The following is a 22,348-nucleotide window of genomic DNA, read 5'->3' as shown; positions in this document are numbered from 1 at the left end:
GAAAGAGTCCACAGCTCCCCACCCGTAATTTTTCTGTGGGGCATCTGTTTTTTGTTCTTCTGGCACCTTTTGACCCTGATATTTCTTTTACTGGTCCTTGTTCCTCGGCAGAATGAGTATTTAAGCCTTTGGCTGGGGTGTCTTTGCCTACTCCTGGTGGCCAGGTTCTGAATTCCCAAAAGTAATGAATGCAGCTGTGGACTCTTTCCATCTGAAGAGAAAATGATCAGGTAAGCATAATTTATGTTTTTTCCTGTGCAGGAAATATATGTATATTTCCTATGAATTCCGAATATGGCCGCTCGTAGCAGCATTCGGGTATTTTTGCATGTAATAGTGCCACACACTGTGTTCGCACAGATCTTTGTGTGTCGCACTATTATACAAAAAAATACGGTGCCTGAAAACACGCTACCCACGGCCTTATTTGCCATTCATATGAAATACTGCATGTCTAAGCGATAATACAACCAAGTGATCCAAATAATTCATTATGCTAGAATAAACCTAAGCCTCGAACATGAAAGTCAAAAATTTAAATGACTTTCATGATTCAGATATTGCATGCTTAAAGGGACAGTCTACTCCAGAATTGTAATTGTTTAAAAAGATAGAGAATCCCTTTATTACCCATTCTTGGTCATACCACCACTCTATTCACTTTTCCATTATATCAAAATCAACCAGACACCAGCCTCAGAACCTGATCAAACGCCGCTCGTTAAAGGGGGTGACGCCATTGGATGTAGCATCACAAATGGATCTAAGTGAACTAATGGGCACCTGCAAAGACTCCAGCTCCCTAGTCTGACTACAACAAAACCATGAGAGACGCCCTAGAAAGCATTGCACCAACACGCATACGAACTGTAAAAACCCACAACAATGCACGGTGGTTTGATAATACCATCAGAGAGATGAAGAGATCAGGCCGTAAACTCGAGAGAAAGTGGCGCAAGACACATGACCCAGAGGATAAAGCCGCTCTTACCAAACATCGAAATAAATATCAATTTAAGATAACACACAAAAAAAATCTTTATTCTTATCACACAAAATTGCACTCTCCCACAGTAGACCTAGACAACTGTTTCGCACAGTAGAAAGACTATGCAAACCAGCATGCATGCTCAACCCCACCAACTTTTCTCAGGATAAATGTGAAGCATTTACGACCACCTTCAGAGACAAGATTTCCTCAATCCGAGCCGCTATCACAGCAGGCCAAACAGTTACACACCAGAACCTCTATAATGGAATGCCAGATTGCTCCAGTTTATGGTCCACTTTTACAAATGTGGATATAAATGGAGTTACAAGCACCATACAAAAGTTACACCCTACTATGTGTGACTTAGACCCTGCTCCAACCCAACTCATATCTGGATGCATTAAAACACTCGCCCCAGCCCTCAGAAAAATAGTGCAGTGTTCACTAAAAACTGGAGACTTCCCAGATCCTCTAAAAGAAGCTGTGGTAAAACCACTCCTAAAGAAACCTTTATTAGACCCAGACTGCATGACGAATTACAGACCAATATCCAACCTTCCTTTTCTGGGGAAAATAATTGAAAAAATAGTGGCAACTCAGCTGGAAGCCCATCTGTCACACTTGAACATATTCGATCCTTACCAGTCAGGCTTCAGAAGCCAACACAGCACTGAAACAGTACTAGCCCGAGTGCTAAATGACCTCCTTAGGGCAAGAGACAAAGGTGATTACTCCATCCTAATCCTCTTGGACCTCTTAGCTGGATTTGACACCATTGACCATAGGATTCTAAAAGAGCGCTTACAGCACATCCTGTGGTCTAGGAGGCACAGTCCTTAACTGGTTTAAATCTTTCCTCGCTAGTAGATCAGAGTAACATCAGGATCAAGCTCATCAGTACCGATAGAACTGACCGGAGTTCCACAAGGATCCATCCTGTCTCCCATGCTATTCGCAATTTACTTGCTACCACTGAGAGACATCATTAGGCGACATGACCTAAGGTATCATTGTTACGCTGATGACACACAACTCTACTTCTCCTTAGCTCCAAATACCACAGACCCAGCACGCCGCATAAACAGTTGCTTAACCGACCTCATAGAATGGATGAATGCTAGCTGGCTCAAAGTGAACCCAGGCAAAACAGAGTTACTCTTGGTAAGAGGACCCCGGGCATCAAAAATACCCCATGATCATCCAACTGGCCTGGAGCTAGGAGGCTCTGAACTCGTTAGTTCAGCAAAGATACGAAACCTCGGAGTGCAGATTGACGCTGAACTATCATTTAAACAGCAGATCTCCTCCGTAATAAAATCTGCCTTTTTTCATCTGAAAAACATAGCCAGGATACAACACTTAATTCTACCAGATGATATGCCAACATTAATCCGTGCATTTGTATCCTCTAGACTAGATTACTGCAATGCACTTTACTTGGGCCTCCCAAAAAAAGAACCCCGTCGCCTTTAGACAGTACAAAACACAGCAGCCAGACTACTGACCAATCAAACTCGCTCCTGCCACATAACACCTGTTCTCCACCCCCTTAACTGGCTTCCAATTAAATTGTGAACATATTTTAAAATTGGCTTACTGACCTTCAAAGCCTTAAACAATCTAGGCCCACAGTACCTGAAAGAGCTCCTAACACCCTACATCCCTTCCCGTTCACTTCGGTTAGCCAGCTCAGCCCTCCTGTCAGTGCCAAGAATAAAGACAAACTCAGGCTCCAGGGCATTCAGCCACGCTGCCCCTACTTTCTGGAACTCTTTACCGTGCGCAATCAGAGAAGCACCGTCCTTACAGACTTTTAAAAAAAAAAAGCTAAAGACCCATCTCTTCCATCAGGCATTCAGTCCACTTATCTAACCTTCACAAACTCCTAACTTTTATGTCTTATGTTTGTATATTTGTAAAGTGCTTTGAGTCTCACAGGGAGAAAAGCGCTATAAAAACCGCAAATGATGATTATTATAACACTGAGACACAGATTGCACTGCAATGCTGAAAACAGAGGGAACTCCGCATAACAAAATGGTGTTAGTCACTTTTCTCGAAAGATTACAGCACTGTTTCAAAATCCTTAGACGATGAACTTCAGCATCACAAAGCGATGTATTATCAAAGCGCTGTTAAGTGAGGTATTCCTATATTCACGTTTGCATTTCCTTATCTGTATTTGAGTCATGTTTAATATGATTTTTCATTTTGCTACAAACATCTGCTCATCACTTACATACAATACTCTGCAGATTGGGGAATTGAATAACTTTTGTTATTTTCTGTGGTCCTTTGTAAATTCTTGCAAAGTTTTTTTTTTTTTAACTGAACTATTCTGCATTTTGAACTTCTGTGGATTGATAAACTGAACAAGTCCGTACCTGATATTGTTTTCCTTTTTGTATTTTGTATTGGCTCTCCGTGTTTTGTTTTTTTTTCCTCTGCTTTTGTACATGGTTGTATGAGAATAAAAAAGAACAAATTTAAAAAAAATCTGCTTGTTAATGGAAGATCCGTGCCACAACTGAATTGGAAAATACTGCCAAAGAGGCTCTCCCATTTCAGAAAGTGACACTATATCATATTTTTGAGGTTTAGGTTATATAGGGGTATTAATAAGGAATCTGTATGTAATACTAAAGTTTTTTTGTTGTTATTAGTGTAGCAATCAGCAGACAGGAGAAGCTTTCATTCGATATGCCACTTTGTGGTATTATCTACTGGGCAGATACGATATTTGAACTTGCATTAGACCAGTTTTATTTCCAAATTTTTATACATGCTCCAAGGGTTTTAATGCAACTTCTAGACACTAGCTTTCAACCTCAGAAGTATGTAAATAGGACCAATGAGAGCTTTAGGTACTTTGTTGATGATATGTGTCTGCTCAATTCTACCCCCCCCCCCCCCCATTAACCCCAAAAACAAACTGAGAATGCCTAGTGCTGCAATTTTGTAACTATCCATATGGTGAGTGCCTGGTCAGGTTGCATAGAACATGTTAAAGGGACAGTCTAGGCCAAAAAAAACTTTCATGATTCAGATAGAGCATGTAATTTTAAACAATTTTCCAATTTACTTTTATCACCAATTTTGCTTTGTTCTCTTGGTATTCTTAGTTGAAAGCTTAACCTAGGAGGTTCATATGCTAAATTCTTAGACCTTGAAGCCCACCTCTTTCAGATTGCATTTTAACAGTTTTTCACCACTAGAGGGTGTTAGTTCACGTATTTCATATAGATAACACTGTGCTTGTGCACGAGAAGTTATCTGGGAGCAGGCACTGATTGGCTAGACTGCAAGTCTGTCAAAAGAACTGAAAAAAGGGGCAGTTTACAGAGGCTTAGATACAAAAAATCACAGAGGTTAAAAGTATATTATTATAACTGTATTAGTTATGCAAAACTGGGAAATGGGTAATAAAGGGATTATCTATCTTTTAAAACAATAAAAATTCTGGTGTAGACTGTCTCTTTAAGCATACAGCAGACTAATTCTTAGATAATGCAAAAAAAGTTTTTAAAAGGTGATTTTAATAGCTGTGTTTTGAGGAATGTCAAATGTGTAATTTTCATAAATTGTCTGATATATATATATATATATATATATATATATATCATATTTGCGAGTCTCCTTTAATTATACTTTGCTTGGGCAAGAGATTTCCTTTTTTTTTTTTTTTTTTTTTCCCAAGTAAACAAGACGTAAGCTGTAAACCCTATCTCTGATAGTTCAACTGATAGAATAGCAAATGAACCAATAACAGTATTTAAACAGTAGCAAATGATAAAGGGCAATAACCTTAGTGTGAAGAGGAGTAATAAAACAATAAATGATTATCTACTAGTGCTGCTGTTGCATTGGTATTGTAAAGGGTCACGTTAAACATTTAAAATGACATTATAGTTGAAAAAGTACATTATATAATTCATTGTAGAATGTATTTTTAAAACTAGTGACCCTATAATGCTATGTGTTTAAACACACAGTTAAAGTACCACTTGGGAGCTACAGGACTGCTGGTCCTAAACCAAAACTACAGCTAATCCAATCAACAGTACTAGTTGCACAGCTGGGTTGTCCGACCAGTGCTGCTTATTAAAGGGACAGGAAATCCCAACATTTCTTTCATAATTCAGATAGAACTTACAATTTTAAACTTCCCATTTCTATTATCAAATTTGCTCTATTCTCTTATCCTTTGCTGAAGGAAAAGCATTGCACTACTGGCAGTTAGCTCAATACTTCTAGTTAGCCAATCACAAGAGAGACGTGTCCATGCACCAATCAGCAGCTAGCTCTCACTAGTGTAGGATATGTGCATATTCCTTTTCAACATTGGATACCAAGAGAACGAAGCACATTTGAAAAAAGAAGTGAATTTAAAAGTGTCTAAAAATTATATGCGCTATCTAAATCATAATTTTGACTTTTATCCCTTTAAATCAGGGGCAATTTCCACTCGGACCAAGAGTGCTCTGTGGATTCTAAGCAGTACTTTAACTGTATGTTTAGCCCCTCTGCAAGAGTTTAATCACATAATGGTGCAGAGTCATTAGATTTAAAATAATATGCTCTAATGAGCATATTAGCAGTCATTTTTCTAGATTTTACAGAATGACCGTTTCATTTTGCCATTCAGGACCTGCTCCTTACTGTGTTGCTTGTGAAGAAGAGGAAAGTGTAGCATGTGATCTTACTTGTCTTATTCTTGCAAAGTTCAACATCACAGTGATATTTCTGTGACCAGTTGCCTTGCACATAAGATGCATAAGATTTCTCTTTCCTAAACATAATTAAACGGACAGTCTACACCAAAACTGTTGTTGTTTAAAAAGATAGATACCGTCTTTACTACTCATTACCCAGCTTTGCACAACCAACACTATTATATTGGTGCTCTGACAAAATGCAGGAGGACATTTGGCAGACGGACATTTGGCCGACAGACATTTGGCAGACGGACATTTGGCCGACAGACAGAAAGCTAAAGAATGTTCCGATTTCGGCCGAGGGCAGATACGTTCCAGAGTGCTCTGTTCTAATCAGAGCCTCGGGCGCCGCAACTGCCTCTGGGAACCTTACCATGGGTGTCAGACCGCAGGTCTTGTAATTCTCTGCCTGGGAAATTATCTATCTATCAAATCTATCTATTTATCAAATCTATCTATCGTATCTATCAAATGTATCTATTGCATCTATTAATCTATCTATCTAATCTATCTATCTTGTGGCCGGACTGTTATCTGACAGCCACTTGTGTTTCGGCCATAAGCTGATTATCTTTTTAAACAATAAAAAGTTTGGATTTGACTGTCCCTTTAAAATGTTGAGATCAATTTTTCAGAATTTGAATTATTGATTTATAGAATACAGTGCTAGATTCGTAGAAATGGTTTCTGTTGCGGTGTCTAAACCACAGCTTAAAATATTATCTCACTATTCATGAATGGCGGTGAGATCTGGAAGGTAAAGATTTGAAGCGTGCCGAGGGGTGGGGTGGGGTGGCGCGTGGGGAGAGTTTTCCTGGCATTGATTACTTTTATTTATTTTTTAATAAAAGAACTTTACATCTAATGTCCATAACCAACTAAATGCAAATTGTACCCAGACCACTGTGTTTAACCACAAAAGCTTAGTTTTCTTAGTCAGTGTACTCCTGCTTAGTGATTGCTCACAAGACACTTATTAACAGTTGCTGCTACTGTACTATTATGATGATTTAATTTGACTTTTAATCCCCCCCCCCCCCATTTTCCAGAAAACAACAATTAAAAACAACACACATAGGGGCCGATATATTATGGCCCGTATTGATCAGAATCTATCTGTTTCCGCGCCGGAAACAGGAGTTAAGAAGCAGCGGTCTTAAGACTGCTGCTCCTTAACTCGTCAGCCACCTATGAGGTGGCGGACAGCAATCAGCCCGATCAGATATGATCGGGTTGATTGACACCCCCTGCTAACGGCCGATTGGTCACAAAATACTTGTGCAATGATAAATGCTGACAGTGTATGCTGTCGGCATTAACCGATGTGCGACGGACATGATCGACTACAGCGGATCATGTTTATCCGCATATTAATAAATCGCCCCATAGCCTCTTTTGTATGCAACAAAATTTTTAATATTGCTTTATTATTATTATTTATTGTCTGGAGCACCCTCCATTTTTATGCACATAATTTGATTTCCTTCTGTTTGAAATAATGTGTTCTCTACACTGAAATCTAATAAAAATGTCTTATCTTTTAAAGGGACTTTAAAGTAATTTTTACATATATCCATAATATAAATCATCAGTTAAGAACTACATACAAAATGTTTACCTTTTTTTTTTTTTTTTTTTTGGGCCATTATTGTTATAAAATGACATGCTCTAATTTGTTAATGCATAGCTAAAGTACCTTTTGGGCGCACAGAGCACTCTTGACCCCACCTGTTCAGACTAATGCTGCTATTTGGATCAGCACCAGACTACTTATTGTTTAAGCAATATATTATGTTTGAAATTGTCATATCATTACATGTACTGTTCTCATATAAAGAAATAAAAGTTAAAAAAAATTAAAAATAAGTGCAATCACATTTTTATTTTTTTTTTGGAAAGGGCTCTCATTTAAACATATGTGACTCACTTTATAATTAGTATGTACTGTGATAATGTAATATTTCGAATCATAAGATAAAGCTGACTAATCCAAAATTCTGACTATATTACATATAATAGGTTCTTGGAAACAGTCCTTTGCATATTAGATTTTCTGCTTTACTTAGCCTATTGATAGTAGGAAGCAATTTATCATTTTTTTTTCTGTTTTAGTTGCAGGAATCCTTACTGCAGATTTTTTTTCTGGGTTAGTTCACTGGGGAGCCGACACATGGGGATCAGTGGACCTGCCGATTGTTGGAAAAGTAGGTTTCATGTTTATTGTTTTATAATTATAAAATGTGAACATTGATGCCAGATATATTAAATTCATATAAGATATTTAAACAAACCAGAAAAGAATATCCATTTTTTTAATAAATTGTAGAAATGCTGTTTAACAAACTCATCAACAACCTTGGTTAAAATATTTCTCCTTTTTTCCTTCCTCTCGTACCACTGGTAAAGATAAAACTATATACTCTGTTATGATGCTTACAAGTTATATTAGATCATATTTCAGATCTGGCATACAGAATAAATATAGATCTTCATTTAAATAACCTTAATGTGATGTTACCAGAATGTTATTGAAGCTATTAAAAAAATTTTTTATTATCATTAGATAGTACACAGATTTAGGCACTGTAAGATAAAAGGGTAAAATCCCCAACTTGTCAAATTGTATTCAGTTTTCACCTTCTGCTTTGTGTGTGTGTGTGTTTGTTTCGACAAATGTTAGACTTTAAAAGCCTTTATAAAGAGACACTAAACCCAAACATTTTTCTTTCATGATTCAGATAGAGCATGCAGTTTTAAGCAACTTTCTAATTTACTCCAATTTTCAATTTTTCTTCATTCTCTTGCTATCTTTATTTGAAAAATAAGGCATCTAAGGAGCCAGACAATTTTTAGGTTCATGAACCTGGACAGCACTTGTTTATTGGTCAGCAAGGACAACCCAGATTGTGAACCAAAAATGGGCCGGCTTCTAAACTTACATTCTTGCTTTTCAAATAAAGATAGCCAGAGAATGAAGAAAAAATTGATAATAGAAGTAAATTAGAAAGTTTCTTAAAATTGCATGCTGTATCTGAATAATGAAAGAAAAAATTTAGGGTCAGTGTCCCTTTAATAATTTGTGAAGGTTTCTCAAGATGGTCAGTGTATGACTATGGTAGATCTGAAGCAGGCTAATCTTTTGTTTTTATATCCATCAAGATAATTTCTCTGTTTAGTGATGGAAACATTTTAATTTACAATTTGTAGTTTTTCCCCTTGGGTAGATCGCTTCTCCAAGAATCTTTGCAAGTAGTTTAGGGTATATTAACAAGCCCTACCTTGATTTTCAACATTCAAAGTGATTCATGCTGTTCGCTCACCCCTAACACACTCTAGTGTCACCAGACTGTTATTTTCTAATTAAAACGGGGAGAGTCCACATCTGCATTCATTACTTTTGGGAAATACAGAACCTGGCCACCAGGAGGAGGCAAAGACACCCCAGCCAAAGGCTTATATACCTCCCCCACTTCCCTCAACCCCCAGTCATTCTTTGCCTTCCGTCACAGGAGGTTGGCAGAGAAGTGTTAGAAGATAACAGTATAGTCTCTTATGGAGGGTAGTACTCTTCGAGATGGGACAGGAGTTTTAAGTAGTCCAGTAGTCCTGTCAGCCTCTCAGTGAGATCTTGGATGAAAGTTGGAGTCTGGAGATGCAGGGGAGAGTCTTTCTGCAAAACCATCCCAACTCATATCAACAGCTCAGTAAGCAATCAGCAATGACAAGTTTCGCTGCCTGCTTTCTTCACTCAAGTCCATGTCAGTAGAGACGCTACTATCTGTCACACTTGAAGGACTGCATAGATTCTGGTAAGATCGTTTAATTTTCCTTTCACTGTGGACTATATGTAATGATAGAATACAGGGTCTCAGTGGGCTCCTTTATCTTTATGGAATCTAGGGTTAATATATTTATGTGATTCTGTCTGCTGATCTGTATGGATTTTGGGCTCAGGGCTTTTACGGAACATTCAGGGTTTTTTAGAGCTACGCAGTTTGTTGATGGGAGTAGCGTGCTTTTTCTTGACCTGTAGGTTGAACCTCGTGGCCGGGCATGGTCACGTTTTTCATTCTCCATTTCTGTATTCTTGACCAAGGATCGGTGGAGAGGGTCTAGTCTCTGTATGTCTGGGTCATAGGAGGTGGTGAGTGCCCCAGCCATTGGGGGTGTGAGGTGCCATTTATTTTTGTACAAAATTTGTCCGGTCAAGTTATGGAGGACTCTGGTCTTTCTGAGGAGGATTTCTCGGATTCAGATTCTGTTTCCTGTTTAGATTGTGTGGAGGCCCAGGTAATTCAGCCAAATCAATTATGTTCCGTATGCCTTAATGGAGTGCTTTTCTTTCATGTAATTGGCAAGAGTCCATGAGCTAGTGACGTATGGGATATACAATCCTACCAGGAGGGGCAAAGTTTCCCAAACCTCAAAATGTCTATAAATACCCACAATTCAGTTTTACAAACTTTGCCTCCTATGGAGGTGGTGAAGTAAGTTTGTGCTTAGATTCTACGTTGATATGCGCTTCTCAGCATTTTGAAGCCTGATTCCTCTCAGAGTACAGTGAATGTCAGAGGGATGTGAAAGGAGTATCACCTATTGAATGCAATGGTTTTCCTCGCGGGAGATCTATTTCATAGGTTCTCTGTTATCGGTCGTAGAGATTCATCGCCTACCTCCCTTATTCAGATCGACGATATACTCTCATATTCCATTACCTCTACTGATTACAGTTTCAGTACTGGTTTGGCTATCTGCTATATGTGGATGGGTGTCTTTCAGTAAGTATGTTTTCATTACTTAAGACACTCTCCTCTATGGTTTGGCACTTTATGTATTAATATAAAGTTCTAAATATATTTATTGTACTTATATTTGCCATGAGTCAGGTTTATGTATATTTCCTTTAACAGACTGTCAGTTTCATATTTGGGAAAAGCATATTTTAGGAAAATATTTTTATCTTACCTGGGGTATAGTCTTTTTTTTTTTTTTTTTTTTTTTCAATTAACTATTTTTTCATTAAATTTCACGGGCAAAATTAGGCTCGCGAGGGCGCAAAATGGTAAAGTTTATTGCCTCATTTTTCGCGCTAGAATTTTTTTGGCGTGAAGATACGTCCGATGATGCAAATTCATCATTTCTGGCATCTTAGTTGACGCCGAGTTCCTTACACAAGGTTGCGTCTTCAATGACGCGCATGTGTCATTTCCAGATGTTGTTAGTGCCAAAAAATGTTCTGTTTGCGTTGTGCATCATACTTGGCGCCAAATAATTTCATTATTTTAAACCCCATTCCTATATGCCTCTTGCCTTTTCTTCTATCAGAGGGCTATGCTGTTTGCATTTTTTCCCATTCCTGAAACTGCCATATAAGGAAATTGATCATTTTCATTTATATGTTGTTTTTTCTCTTACATTTGCAAGATGTCTCAATCTGATCCTGTCTCAGAAACCACTGTTGGAACCCTGCTGCCTGATAACAGTTCTACCAAAGCTAAGTGCATTTGTTGTAAATTTGTGGAGATTATATCTCTAGCTGTGGTATGTAATAGTTGTCATAAGTTTTTACATGCAGAGAATGTGTCCATCAGTAATAGTACAATGCCTGTTGTTCCTTCAACATCTAATGTACAAGATATACCTATGAATTTAAAAGATTTTATTGCTGATGCAATTCAAAATGCTTTGTCTTCCATCCCGCCTTCTAATAAACGTAAAAGGTCTTTTAAAACTTCTCATAAAGTTGATGAAATTTCAAATGACCGACAACATAATGAATTATCCTCCTCTGATGAAGATCTATCTGATTCAGAAGATCCGTCCTCATATATTGACACTGACAAATCTACCTATTTATTTAAAATGGAGTATATTCGTTCCTTATTAAAAGAAGTGTTGATTACATTGGATATTGAGGAAACTAGTCCTCTTGATATTAAAACTAGTAAACGTTTAAATTATGTTTAGAAACCTCCTGTGGTTACTCCAGAGGTTTTTCCAGTTCCTGATGCTATTTCTGATTTGATTTCTAAGGAATGGAATAGGCCTGGTACTACTTTTATTTCTTCTTCAAGGTTTAAAAAATCTTATCCTTTGCCAGCAGTTAGATTGGAGTTTTGGGAAAAGATCCCCAAAGTTGATGGGGCTATTTCTACTCTTGCTAAACGTACTACTATTCAGTTTGTGATGCCATTTTTGATATCATCAAAATTGATGTTAAATTTATGTCTTTAGCTATTTTAGCTAGAAAAGCTTTGTGGCTTAAATCTTGGAATGCTGACATGGTATCTAAGTCTAGATTACTATCTCTTTCTTTCCAAGGTAATAAGTTATTTGGTTCTCAGTTGGATTCGATTATTTCAACTGTCACTAGGGGGAAGGGAGTTTTTTTGCCTCAGGATAAAAGACCTAAGGGTAAATCTAAAGCTTCTAACCGTTTTTGTTCCTTTCAACAAAATAAGGAACAGAAACCTAATCCTTCCCCCCGAAGAATCTGGTTCCAATTAGAAACCTTCTTCAAGTTGGAATAAATCCAAGCCATTTAAGAAACCAACGCCAGTCCCCAAGTCTGCATGAAGGTGCGGCCCTCATTCCAGCTCAGCTGGTAGGGGGCAGATTTTTCAAAGATATTTGGGCAAATTCTGTCCAAAATCAATGGATTCAGAGTATTGTCTCTCAAGGGTACAGAATAGGATTCAGAGTAAGACCTCCTGAGAATATTTTTTCTCTCATGCATCCCAGCAAATCCAGTAAAGTCTCAGGCTTTTCTAAAGTGTGTTTCAGACCTGGAGCTTTCAGGGGTAACGGGGTTTTATTTAAATCTATTCATTGTCCCAAAGAAATATAAAATTCATTCAGGCCAGTTCTGGATCTGAAAATTTTGAATCGTTATGTAAGAGTGCCAACTTTCAAAATGATGACTATAAGGACTATTCTGCCTTTTTTTGTTCAGCAAGGGCATTATATGTCCACAATAGACTTACAGGATGCATATCTTCATATTCCGATTCATCCAGATCACTATCGGTTTCTGAGATACTCTTTTTTTAGACAAGCATTACCAATTTGTCGCTCTTCCATTTGGCCTAGTGACAGCTCCAAGAATCTTTTCAAAGGTTCTCGGTGCCCTACTCTCTGTAATCAGAGAACGGGGTATTGCGGTGTTTCCTTATTTGGATGATATCTTGGTACTAGCTCAGTCTTTACATTCTGCAGAATCTCACACGAATCAACTAGTGTTGTTTCTTCGAAGACATGGTTGGAGGATCAATTTACCAAAAAGTTCTTTCATTCCTCAGACAAGGGTCACCTTTTTAGGTTTCCAGATAGATTCAGTGTCCATGACTTTGTCTCTGACAGACAAGAGATGATTAAAATTGGTTTCAGCTTGTCGGAACCTTCAGTCTTAATCATTCCCTTCAGCAGGTATGTGCATGGAAGTTTTAGGTCTCATGACTGCAGCATCGGACGCGATCCCCTTTGTTTGTTTTCACATGAGACCTCTCCAGCTTTGTATGCTAAATCAATGGTGCAGGAATTATACAAAGATATCCCAATTAATATCCTTAAATCCCAATGTTCGACTCTCTCTCTGACTTGGTGGTTAGATCACCATCGTATAGTTCAAGGGGCCTCTTTTGTTCGTCCAACCTGGCCTGTGATCACAACAGATGCAAGTTTTTCAGGTTGGGGAGCTGTCTGGGGATCTCTAACAGCACAAGGAGTTTGGAAATCTCAAGAGGCGAGATTACCAATCAATATTTTAGAACTCCGTGCTATTTTCAGGGCTCTTCAGGTTTGGCCTCTGTTGAAGAGAGAACCGTTTATTTGTTTTCAGACAGACAATATCACAACTGTGGCATATGTCAATCAGGGTGGGACTCACAGTCCCCAAACTATGAAAGAAGTATTTCGGATACTTGCTTTGGCGGAATCCAGCTCCTGTCTAATTTCTGCGGTTCATATCCCAGGTATAGACAATTGGGAAGCGGATTATCTTGGCCATCAGACTTTACATCCGGGGGAGTGGTCGCTCCATCCAGATGTGTTTTCTCAAATTGTTCAGATATGGGGTCTTCCAGAAATATGGCATCCCATCTAAACAAGAAACTACCCAGATACCTGTCCAGGTCCAGTGATCCTCAGGCGGAAGCGGTGGATGCGTTAACAGTTCCTTGGTGTTACGAACCTGCTTATACTTTCCCGCCTCTAGTTCTGCTTCCAAGAGTGATCTCCAAAATCATCATGGAACAATCGTTTGTGTTGCTGGTAGCTCCAGCATGGCCTCACTGGTTTTGGTATGCGGATCTCGTTTGGATGTCCAGTTGCCAACCTTGGCCACTTCCATTAAGGCCAGACCTTTTGTCTCAAGGTCCGTTTTTCCATCAGGATCTCAAATCATTAAATTTGAAGGTATGGAAATTGAACGCCTAGTGCTTAGTCATAGAGGTTTCTCTGACTCAGTGATTAATACTATGTTACAGACTCGTAAATCAGTTTCTAGGAAGATTTATTATCGAGTTTGGAAGACTTATATTTCTTGGTGTTCTTCTCATAAATTCTCCTGGCATTCTTTTAGAATTCCTAGAATTTTACAGTTTCTTCAGGATGGTTTGGATAAGGGTGTGTCTGCAAGTTCCTTGAAGGGACAAATCTCTGCTCTTTCTGTTTTATTTCACAGAAAGATTGCTAAGCTTCCTGATATTCACGGTTTTGTACAGGCTTTGGTCCGTATCAAGTCTGTCATTAAATCAATCTCTCCTCATTGGAGTCTTAATTTGGTTTTGAAGGCTTTACAGGCTCCTCCTTTTGAGCCTATGCATTCTTTGGACATTAAACTACTTTCTTGGAAAGTGTTGTTCCTTTTGGCCATCTCTTCTGCTAGAAGAGTTTCTGAATTATCTGCTCTTTCTTGTGAATCTCCTTTTCTGATTTTCCATCAGGATAAGGCGGTTTTGCGGACTTCATTTAAATTCTTACCTAAGGTTGTAAATTCTAACAACATTAATAGAGAAATTGTTGTCCCTTCTTTATGTCCTAATCCTAAGAATTCTTTGGAGAGATCCTTACATTCTTTGGATGTGGTAAGAGCTTTGAAATATTATGTTAAAGCTACTAAAGATTTCAGGAAGACTTCTAGTCTATTTGTTATCTTTTCTGGTTCTAGGAAAGGTCAGAATGCTTCTGCCATTTCCTTGGCATCTTGGTTAAAGCTTTTGATTCATAAGGCTTATTTGGAGTCTGGTCAGGCCCCGCCTCAGAGAATTACAATTCATTCTACTAGATCATTCTCCACTTCGTGGGCTTTTAAGAATGAAGCTTCAGTTGATCGGATTTGCAAAGCAGCAACTTGGTCTTCTTTACATACATTTACTAAATTCTACCGTTTTGATGTATTTGCTTCTTCGGAAGCAGTTTTTGGTAGAAAAGTTCTTCAGGCAGCTGTTTCAGTTTGATTCCTTTGCTTATGTTTTAAGTTTTTTTCTTTCATTTATGAGAAAACTTATTTTCTCTTGTAAGGTGTATCCAGTCCATGGATTCATCCATTACTTGTGGGATATTCTCCTTCCCAACAGGAAGTTGCAAGAGGACACCCACAGCAGAGCTGTCCATATAGCTCCTCCCCTAACCCCCACCTCCAGTCATTCTCTCGACAAGATAGGAAGTCTCAAGAGATATGTGGTGACTTAGTGTAGTTTTACCTTCAATCAAGAGTTTGTTATTTTTAAACGGTACCGGCGTTGTACTGTTTTACTCTCAGGCAGAAATTAGAAGAAGAAGAATTCTGCCTGGAGGATGATGATCTTAGCGGTTTGTAACTAAGGTCCATTGCTGTTCTCACACATAACTGAAGAGTATGGGAAAACTTCAGTTGGGGGAAAAGTCTGCAGATTACCTGCTTTGAGGTATGTTCAGTATTTTTATTTCTAGAGAGATGAATAAGTTCTAGAAAATGCTGACAAAGCCTTGTATATTTGAGGTAAGCTAGATGCAGTGATTTAACAACGACTGGGATCATGCTTACAAAACGGTAATACTCATGTTAATACTCCTATTACTTAGTGACAAAACGTTTGCATGTTTTCATAAATAGAACATTTTTTCTCTGAGGGAGATAAATCTTTATTTGGGGCCTAGTTTCCACATGGCTAGTCAGATACTCCTAGGAGTACTTTCTTAAGGACCCTCTGACATCCAGTACATAGTGGGAGGGGCCTATTTTCGCGCTCTAGATGCGCAGTTTCCTGCAGACTGAGACATCCAGCTTCCCTAGAGGAGTCCTCTGGCATCTGAGGACAATCATAAAGGGTTTATTTCTTCACTAAATCGTATTTGAGGGCAGGTAGGAGCCTCAGCAGAGCTGTGGCAAGGTGCTCAACTGTTTTTACCGGTGGTTGATGTTTTTTAAATCCATTTTGGGGGCTATGGGGTTAATCATCCATTTGCAAGTGGGTGCAATGTTGCTTTAGTCCCTTACACATACTGTAAAAATTTCGAAGACTTTGCTGTATATTTACACTGTTTTGCAGTTTAAGTGCTAGTTTTTTTCTCTTAAAAGCACAGTAATGTTTTTGTTTAATTGCTGTTTCACCTTTATTAAAGTGTTTTCCAAGCTTGCTTCCTTACTAGTCTGTTAAACATGTCTGACATAGAGGAAACTCCTTGTTCAATATGTTTGGAAGCCATTGTGGAACCCCCTCTTAGAATGTGTACCAAATGTACTGAAATTTCTATAAACTATAATGACCATATTATGACGCTTAAAGATTTATCTCCAGAGGATTCTCTGACTGAAAAAAGGGAGATTATGCCATCTAGCTCTCCCCACTTGTCAGAACCTATAACTCCCGCTCAAGTGACGCCAAGTACATCTAGCGCGTCTAATTCTTTTCCCTTACAGGACATGGCGGCAGTTATGAATGCTACCCTCTCAGAGGTATTGTCCAAACTGCCAGGGTTAAAAGGAAAACGAGACAGCTCTGGGGCTAGAACTAATACAGAGCTTTCTGACGCTTTAATACCTGTGTCCGATATACCCTCACCGAGGCAGGAGAGCTTCTATCTGTGGGTGACATTTCAGATTCAGGGAAGGCGTTGCTTCAGTCTGATTCTGAAATGACAGCGTTTAAATTTAAGCTTGAACACCTCCGCTTATTGCTTAGGGAGGTTTTAGCGACTCTGGATGACTGTGAACCCATTGCAGTTCCAGAGAAATTGTGTAAGATGGACAAATACTTTGCAGTGCCTGTTTACACTGATGTTTTTCCAGTCCCTAAGAGATTTTCGGAAATTATTACTAAGGAATGGGATAGACCAGGTGTGCCGTTCTCTCCCCCTCCTGCTTTTAAAAAGATGTTTCCCATAGATGCCACCATACGGGACTCGTGGCAGACGGTCCCTAAGGTGGAGGGAGCTTTTTCTACCCTAGCTAAGCGTACAACTATCCCTGTCGAGGACAGATGTGCTTTCCTAGATCCTATGGATAAAAATTGGAGGGTCTCCTTAAGAAAATTTTTATACATCAAGGTTTTATTCTCCAGCCTCTTGCATGCATTGCCCCAGTTACTGCTGCAGCGGCTTTCTGGTTCGAGTCTCTTGAGGAGGCTCTACAGGTGGAGATGATATTTTAGAAAGGATTAAAGCTCTTAAGTTAGCCAATTCCTTTATCTCTGACACCGTTTTTCATTTAGCCAAGCTAACGGCTAAGAATTCAGGTTTTGCCATTCTGGCGCGTAGGGCGCTATGGCTTAAGTCCTGGTCAGCAGACGTTACTTCAAAGTCTAAGCTTCTTAACATCCCCTTCAAGGGACAGACCCTTTTCGAGCCTGGTCTGAAGGAGATCATTTCTGACATTACTGGAGGAAAAGGTCACGCCCTTCCTCAGGATAGGTCCAATAAGTTAAGGACCAAACAGAATAATTTTCGTTCCTTTTCGAAACTTCAAGAGTGGCGCAGCTTCAGCTTCCTCTAATGCAAAACAAGAGGGAAATTTCGCCCAGTCCAAACCAGTATGGAGACCTAACCAGGCTTGGAACAAGGGGAAGCAGGCCAAAAAACCTGCTGCTGCCTCTAAGACAGCATGAAGGAGTAGCCCCCGATCCGGGACCGGATCTAGTAGGGGGGCAGACTTTCTCTCTTCGCTCAGGCTTGGGCAAGAGACGTCCAGGATCCCTGGGCACTAGAGATTGTTTCCCAGGGATATCTTCTGGAATTCAAGGGTTCATCTCCAAAGGGGAGATTTCACCTCTCACAACTATCTGCAAACCAGATAAAGAGAGAGACATTCTTACGTTGTGTTCAAGACCTTCTGGTTATGGGAGTGATCCACCCAGTTCCAAGGGAGGAACAGGGGCAGGGTTTCTATTCAAACCTGTTTATAGTTCCCAAAAAAGAGGGAACATTCAGAACGATCTTGGATCTCAAGATCCTAAACAAATTTCTCAGGGTCCCATCTTTCAAGATGGAGACAATCCGAACCATCCTCCCTATGATCCAGGAGGGTCATCAATATATGACTACCGTGGACTTAAAGGATGCTTATCTCCACATTCCAATTCACAGAGATCATCATTAGTTCCTCAGGTTCGCCTTCCTAGACGGGCATTACCAGTTTGTGGCTCTTCCCTTTGGGTTAGCCACGGCGCCAATAATCTTTACAAAGGTTCTAGGGTCTCTACTGGAGGTTCTAAGGCTGCGGGGCATAGCGGTGGCTCCTTACCTAGACGACATCCTGATCCAGGCGTCGACTTTTCAAATTGCCAAGTCCCATACGGACATTGTTCTGGCCTTTCTGAGGTCTCACGGGTGGAAGGTGAACAGAGAAAAGAGTTCACTCTCCCCTCTCACAAGATTTTCTTTCCTAGGAACTCTGATAGATTCTGAAGAAATGAAAATTTTTCTGACAAAGGTCAGGATATCAAAGCTTCTAACTTCTTGCCGTGCTCTTCATTCCACTTCTCGGCCGTCAGTGGCTCAGTGTATGAAAATGATCGGCCTGATGGTAGCGGCAATAGACATAGTTCCGTTTGGCCGCCTACATCTCAGACAACTGCAACTTTGCATGCTCAATCAGTGGGATGGGGACTACACAGATTTGTCTCCTCTGCTAAATCTGGATCAAGATACCAGGGATTCTCTTCTCTGGTGGTTATCTCGGGTCCATCTGTCCAGGGGAGTGAGTTTCCGCAGGCCAGAGACTATAGTGACGACAGATGCCAGCCTTCTGGGCTGGGGCGCAGTCTGGAATTCCCTGAAGGCTCAGGGTTCGTGGACTCAGGAGGAGGCCCTCCTTCCGATAAACATTCTGGAGCTAAGAGCGATATTCAATGCTCTTCAGGCTTGGCCTCAATTGGCTGCGGTCAGATTCATCCGATTTCAGTCGGACAATATCACGACTGTAGCCTATATAAACCATCAGGGGGGAACAAGGAGTCCCCTGGCAATGATGGAGGTTTCCAAGATAATTCTTTGGGCAGAGGTTCACTCTTGCCATCTCTCAGCTATCCATATCCCAGGAGTAGAGAACTGGGAGGCGGACTTTCTAAGTCGGCAGACTTTTCATCCGGGGGAGTGGGAGCTCCATCCGGAGGTATTTACCCAGCTGATTCAACTATGGGGCAAACCAGAACTGGATCTGATGGCTTCTCGTCAGATTGCCATCAGATCAAGCAGGAGAGAGCTTCAGTGATTTTGATAACACCTGCGTGGCCGCGCAGGACTTGGTATGCAGATCTGGTGGACATGTCATCCTTTCCACCATGGACTCTGCCGCTGAGGCAGGACCTTCTACTCCAAGGTCCATTCAAACATCCAAATCTAATTTCTCTGCGTCTGACTGCTTGGAGATTGAACGCTTGATTTTATCAAAACGTGGTTTCTCCGAGTCGGTCATTGATACCTTGATTAAGGCTCGAAAGCCTGTCACCAGGAAAATCTATCATAAGATATGGTGTAAATATCTTAATTGGTGTGAATCCAAGGGTTACTCGTGGAGTAAGGTCAGGATTCCGAGGATATTATCCTTTCTCCAAGAAGGATTGGAAAAGGGATTATCGGCTAGTTCCTTAAAGGGACAGATTTCTGCTCTGTCTATTCTTTTGCATAAGCGTCTGGCTGATGTTCCAGACGTTCAGGCTTTTTGTCAGGCTTTAGTTAGAATCAAGCCTGTGTTTAAACCTGTTGCTCCGCCATGGAGTTTAAATTTAGTTCTTAAAGTTCTTCAAGGGGTTCCGTTTGAACCTTTGCATTCCATAGATATCAAGCTTTTATCTTGGGAAGTTCTGTTCCTAGTAGCTATCTCTTCGGCTCGAAGAGTTTCAGAGTTATCTGCCTTGCAGTGGGATTCACCTTATCTGATCTTCCATGCAGATAAGGTAGTTTTGCTTACCAAACCTGGGTTTCTTCCTAAGGTGGTATCTAATAAGAATATCAATCAGGAAATTGTTGTTCCGTCTCTGTGTCCTAATCCTTCTTCAAAGAAGGAACGTCTGTTACACAATCTTGACGTGGTTCGTGCTTTAAAGTTTTATTTGCAAGCTACTAAGGATTTTCATCAAACATCTGCATTGTTTGATGTCTATTCTGGAAAGAGGAGAGGCCAAAAGGCTTCGGCAACTTCTCTTTCTTTTTGGCTGAGAAGCATAATCCGTTTAGCTTATGAGACTGCTGGCCAGCAGCCTCCTGAAAGAATTACAGCTCATTCCACTAGAGCGGTAGCTTCCACATGGGCTTTTAAACATGAGGCCTCTGTTGAACAGATTTGTAACGCGGCGACTTGGTCTTCGCTTCATACTTTTTCTAAATTCTACAAATTTGATACTTTTGCTTCCTCAGAGGCTATTTTTGGAAGAAAGGTCTTGGTGCCTTCCGTTTAAGTTCCTGCCGTGTCCTAAAGCTTTGGTATTGGTATCCCACAAGTAATGGATGAATCCGTGGACTGGATACACCTTACAAGAGAAAACAAAATTTATGCTTACCTGATAAATTTCTTTCTCTTGTGGTGTATCCAGTCCACGGCCCGCCCTGTCACTTTAAGACAGGTGTTTTTATTTTTAAAACTACAGTCACCACTGCACCCTATAGTTTCTCCTTTTTCTCTGGATGTTGGTGCCTCCTTCCTTTTCTTAGGAACTCGTGGTAGGAGATTCATTATCTGATCTCTGGGCCTCATCGGTGCTGGGGTATTTTAATGTCTCTTGTCCTTGGGACATTGACAGTCGCTTCTGTGATAGGACTGTTCGGTCAGATATTCTGACTGCTCTGTTTGGGCATCGACCACGTATCTTGTCTCCCGAAGGATCCTTTCTTAGGTTGGGGGGCCTTGCAGCGGAAAACTTCCCTTAACAGATAGTTGGTTCTTTCTTTTGGTCAAGGGGTTGTCCTCCCTTACCCCGTTTTCTAATGGGGGGGGAGTTGGCCCGCCCTGCTTTCTGAGTTTTTCTCTTGTTCTTTGCCAGGAATGTCCTGGCGTAAGTTTACTAGCTACTCTGTTCGCTCGTTGCTATGGTTTGACGTTTAGTCTGACGGCCTATACGATGGAAGCCTGTGGCTTTCGTTTGTGGAATAAACCGAAGCTTTTATCTTGGAAAGTTCTGTTCCTAGTAGCTATCTCTTTGGCTCGAAGAGTTTCAGAGTTATCTGCCTTGCAGTGGGATTCCCCTTATCTGATCTTCCATGCAGATAAGGTAGTTTTGCGTACCAAACCTGGGTTTCTTCCTAAGGTGGTATCTAATAAGAATATCAATCAGGAAATTGTTGTTCCGTCTCTGTGTCCTAATCCTTCTTCAAAGAAGGAACGTCTGTTACACAATCTTGACGTGGTTCGTGCTTTAAAGTTTTATTTACAAGCTACTAAGGATTTTCATCAAACATCTGCATTGTTTGTTGTCTATTCTGGAAAGAGGAGAGGCCAAAAGGCTTCGGCAACTTCTCTTTCTTTTTGGCTGAGAAGCATAATCCGTTTAGCTTATGAGACTGCTGGCCAGCAGCCTCCTGAAAGAATTACAGCTCATTCTACTAGAGCGGTAGCTTCCACATGGGCTTTTAAACATGAGGCCTCTGTTGAACAGATTTGTAAGGCGGCGACTTGGTCTTGGCTTCATACTTTTTCTAAATTCTACAAATTTGATACTTTTGCTTCCTCGGAGGCTATTTTGGGGAGAAAGGTCTTACAGGCAGTGGTGCCTTCCGTTTAAGTTCCTGCCTTGTCCCTCCCTTCATCCGTGTCCTAAAGCTTTGGTATTGGTATCCCACAAGTAATGGATGAATCCGTGGACTGGATACACCTTACAAGAGAAAACAAAATTTATGCTTACCTGATAAATTTCTTTCTCTTGTGGTGTATCCAGTCCACGGCCCGCCCTGTCACTTTAAGGCAGGTGTTTTTATTTTTAAAACTACAGTCACCACTGCACCCTATAGTTTCTCCTTTTTCTTACTTGTCTTTGGTCGAATGACTGGAGGTGGGGTTTAGGGGAGGAGCTATATGGACAGCTCTGCTGTGGGTATCCTCTTGCAACTTCCTGTTGGGAAGGAGAATATCCCACAAGTAATGGATGAATCCGTGGACTGGATACACCACAAGAGAAAGAAATTTATCAGGTAAGCATAAATTTAGTTTTTTTGATTCTGGATTTAATTTTTT

General features: G+C 40.2%; 1 protein-coding gene across 1 annotated transcript in view; it reads left to right on the top strand.

Annotated features, from left to right (window-relative positions):
- Window positions 1-22,348, top strand: part of PEDS1 (plasmanylethanolamine desaturase 1) — a 260,434-nt gene that overhangs the window by 184,760 nt on the left and 53,326 nt on the right. Inside the window, exon 3 of the mRNA XM_053692365.1 lies at window positions 7,819-7,910. Within this exon, the coding sequence (XP_053548340.1) occupies window positions 7,819-7,910 (92 nt within the window). The remainder of the gene's footprint in view (window positions 1-7,818; window positions 7,911-22,348) is intronic.

The sequence above is a fragment of the Bombina bombina genome, chromosome 1 (genome assembly GCF_027579735.1).
Source record: "Bombina bombina isolate aBomBom1 chromosome 1, aBomBom1.pri, whole genome shotgun sequence".
NCBI classification, from domain to species: Eukaryota; Metazoa; Chordata; class Amphibia; order Anura; family Bombinatoridae; genus Bombina; species Bombina bombina.
This window is presented reverse-complemented; position numbering and strand designations above follow the sequence as displayed.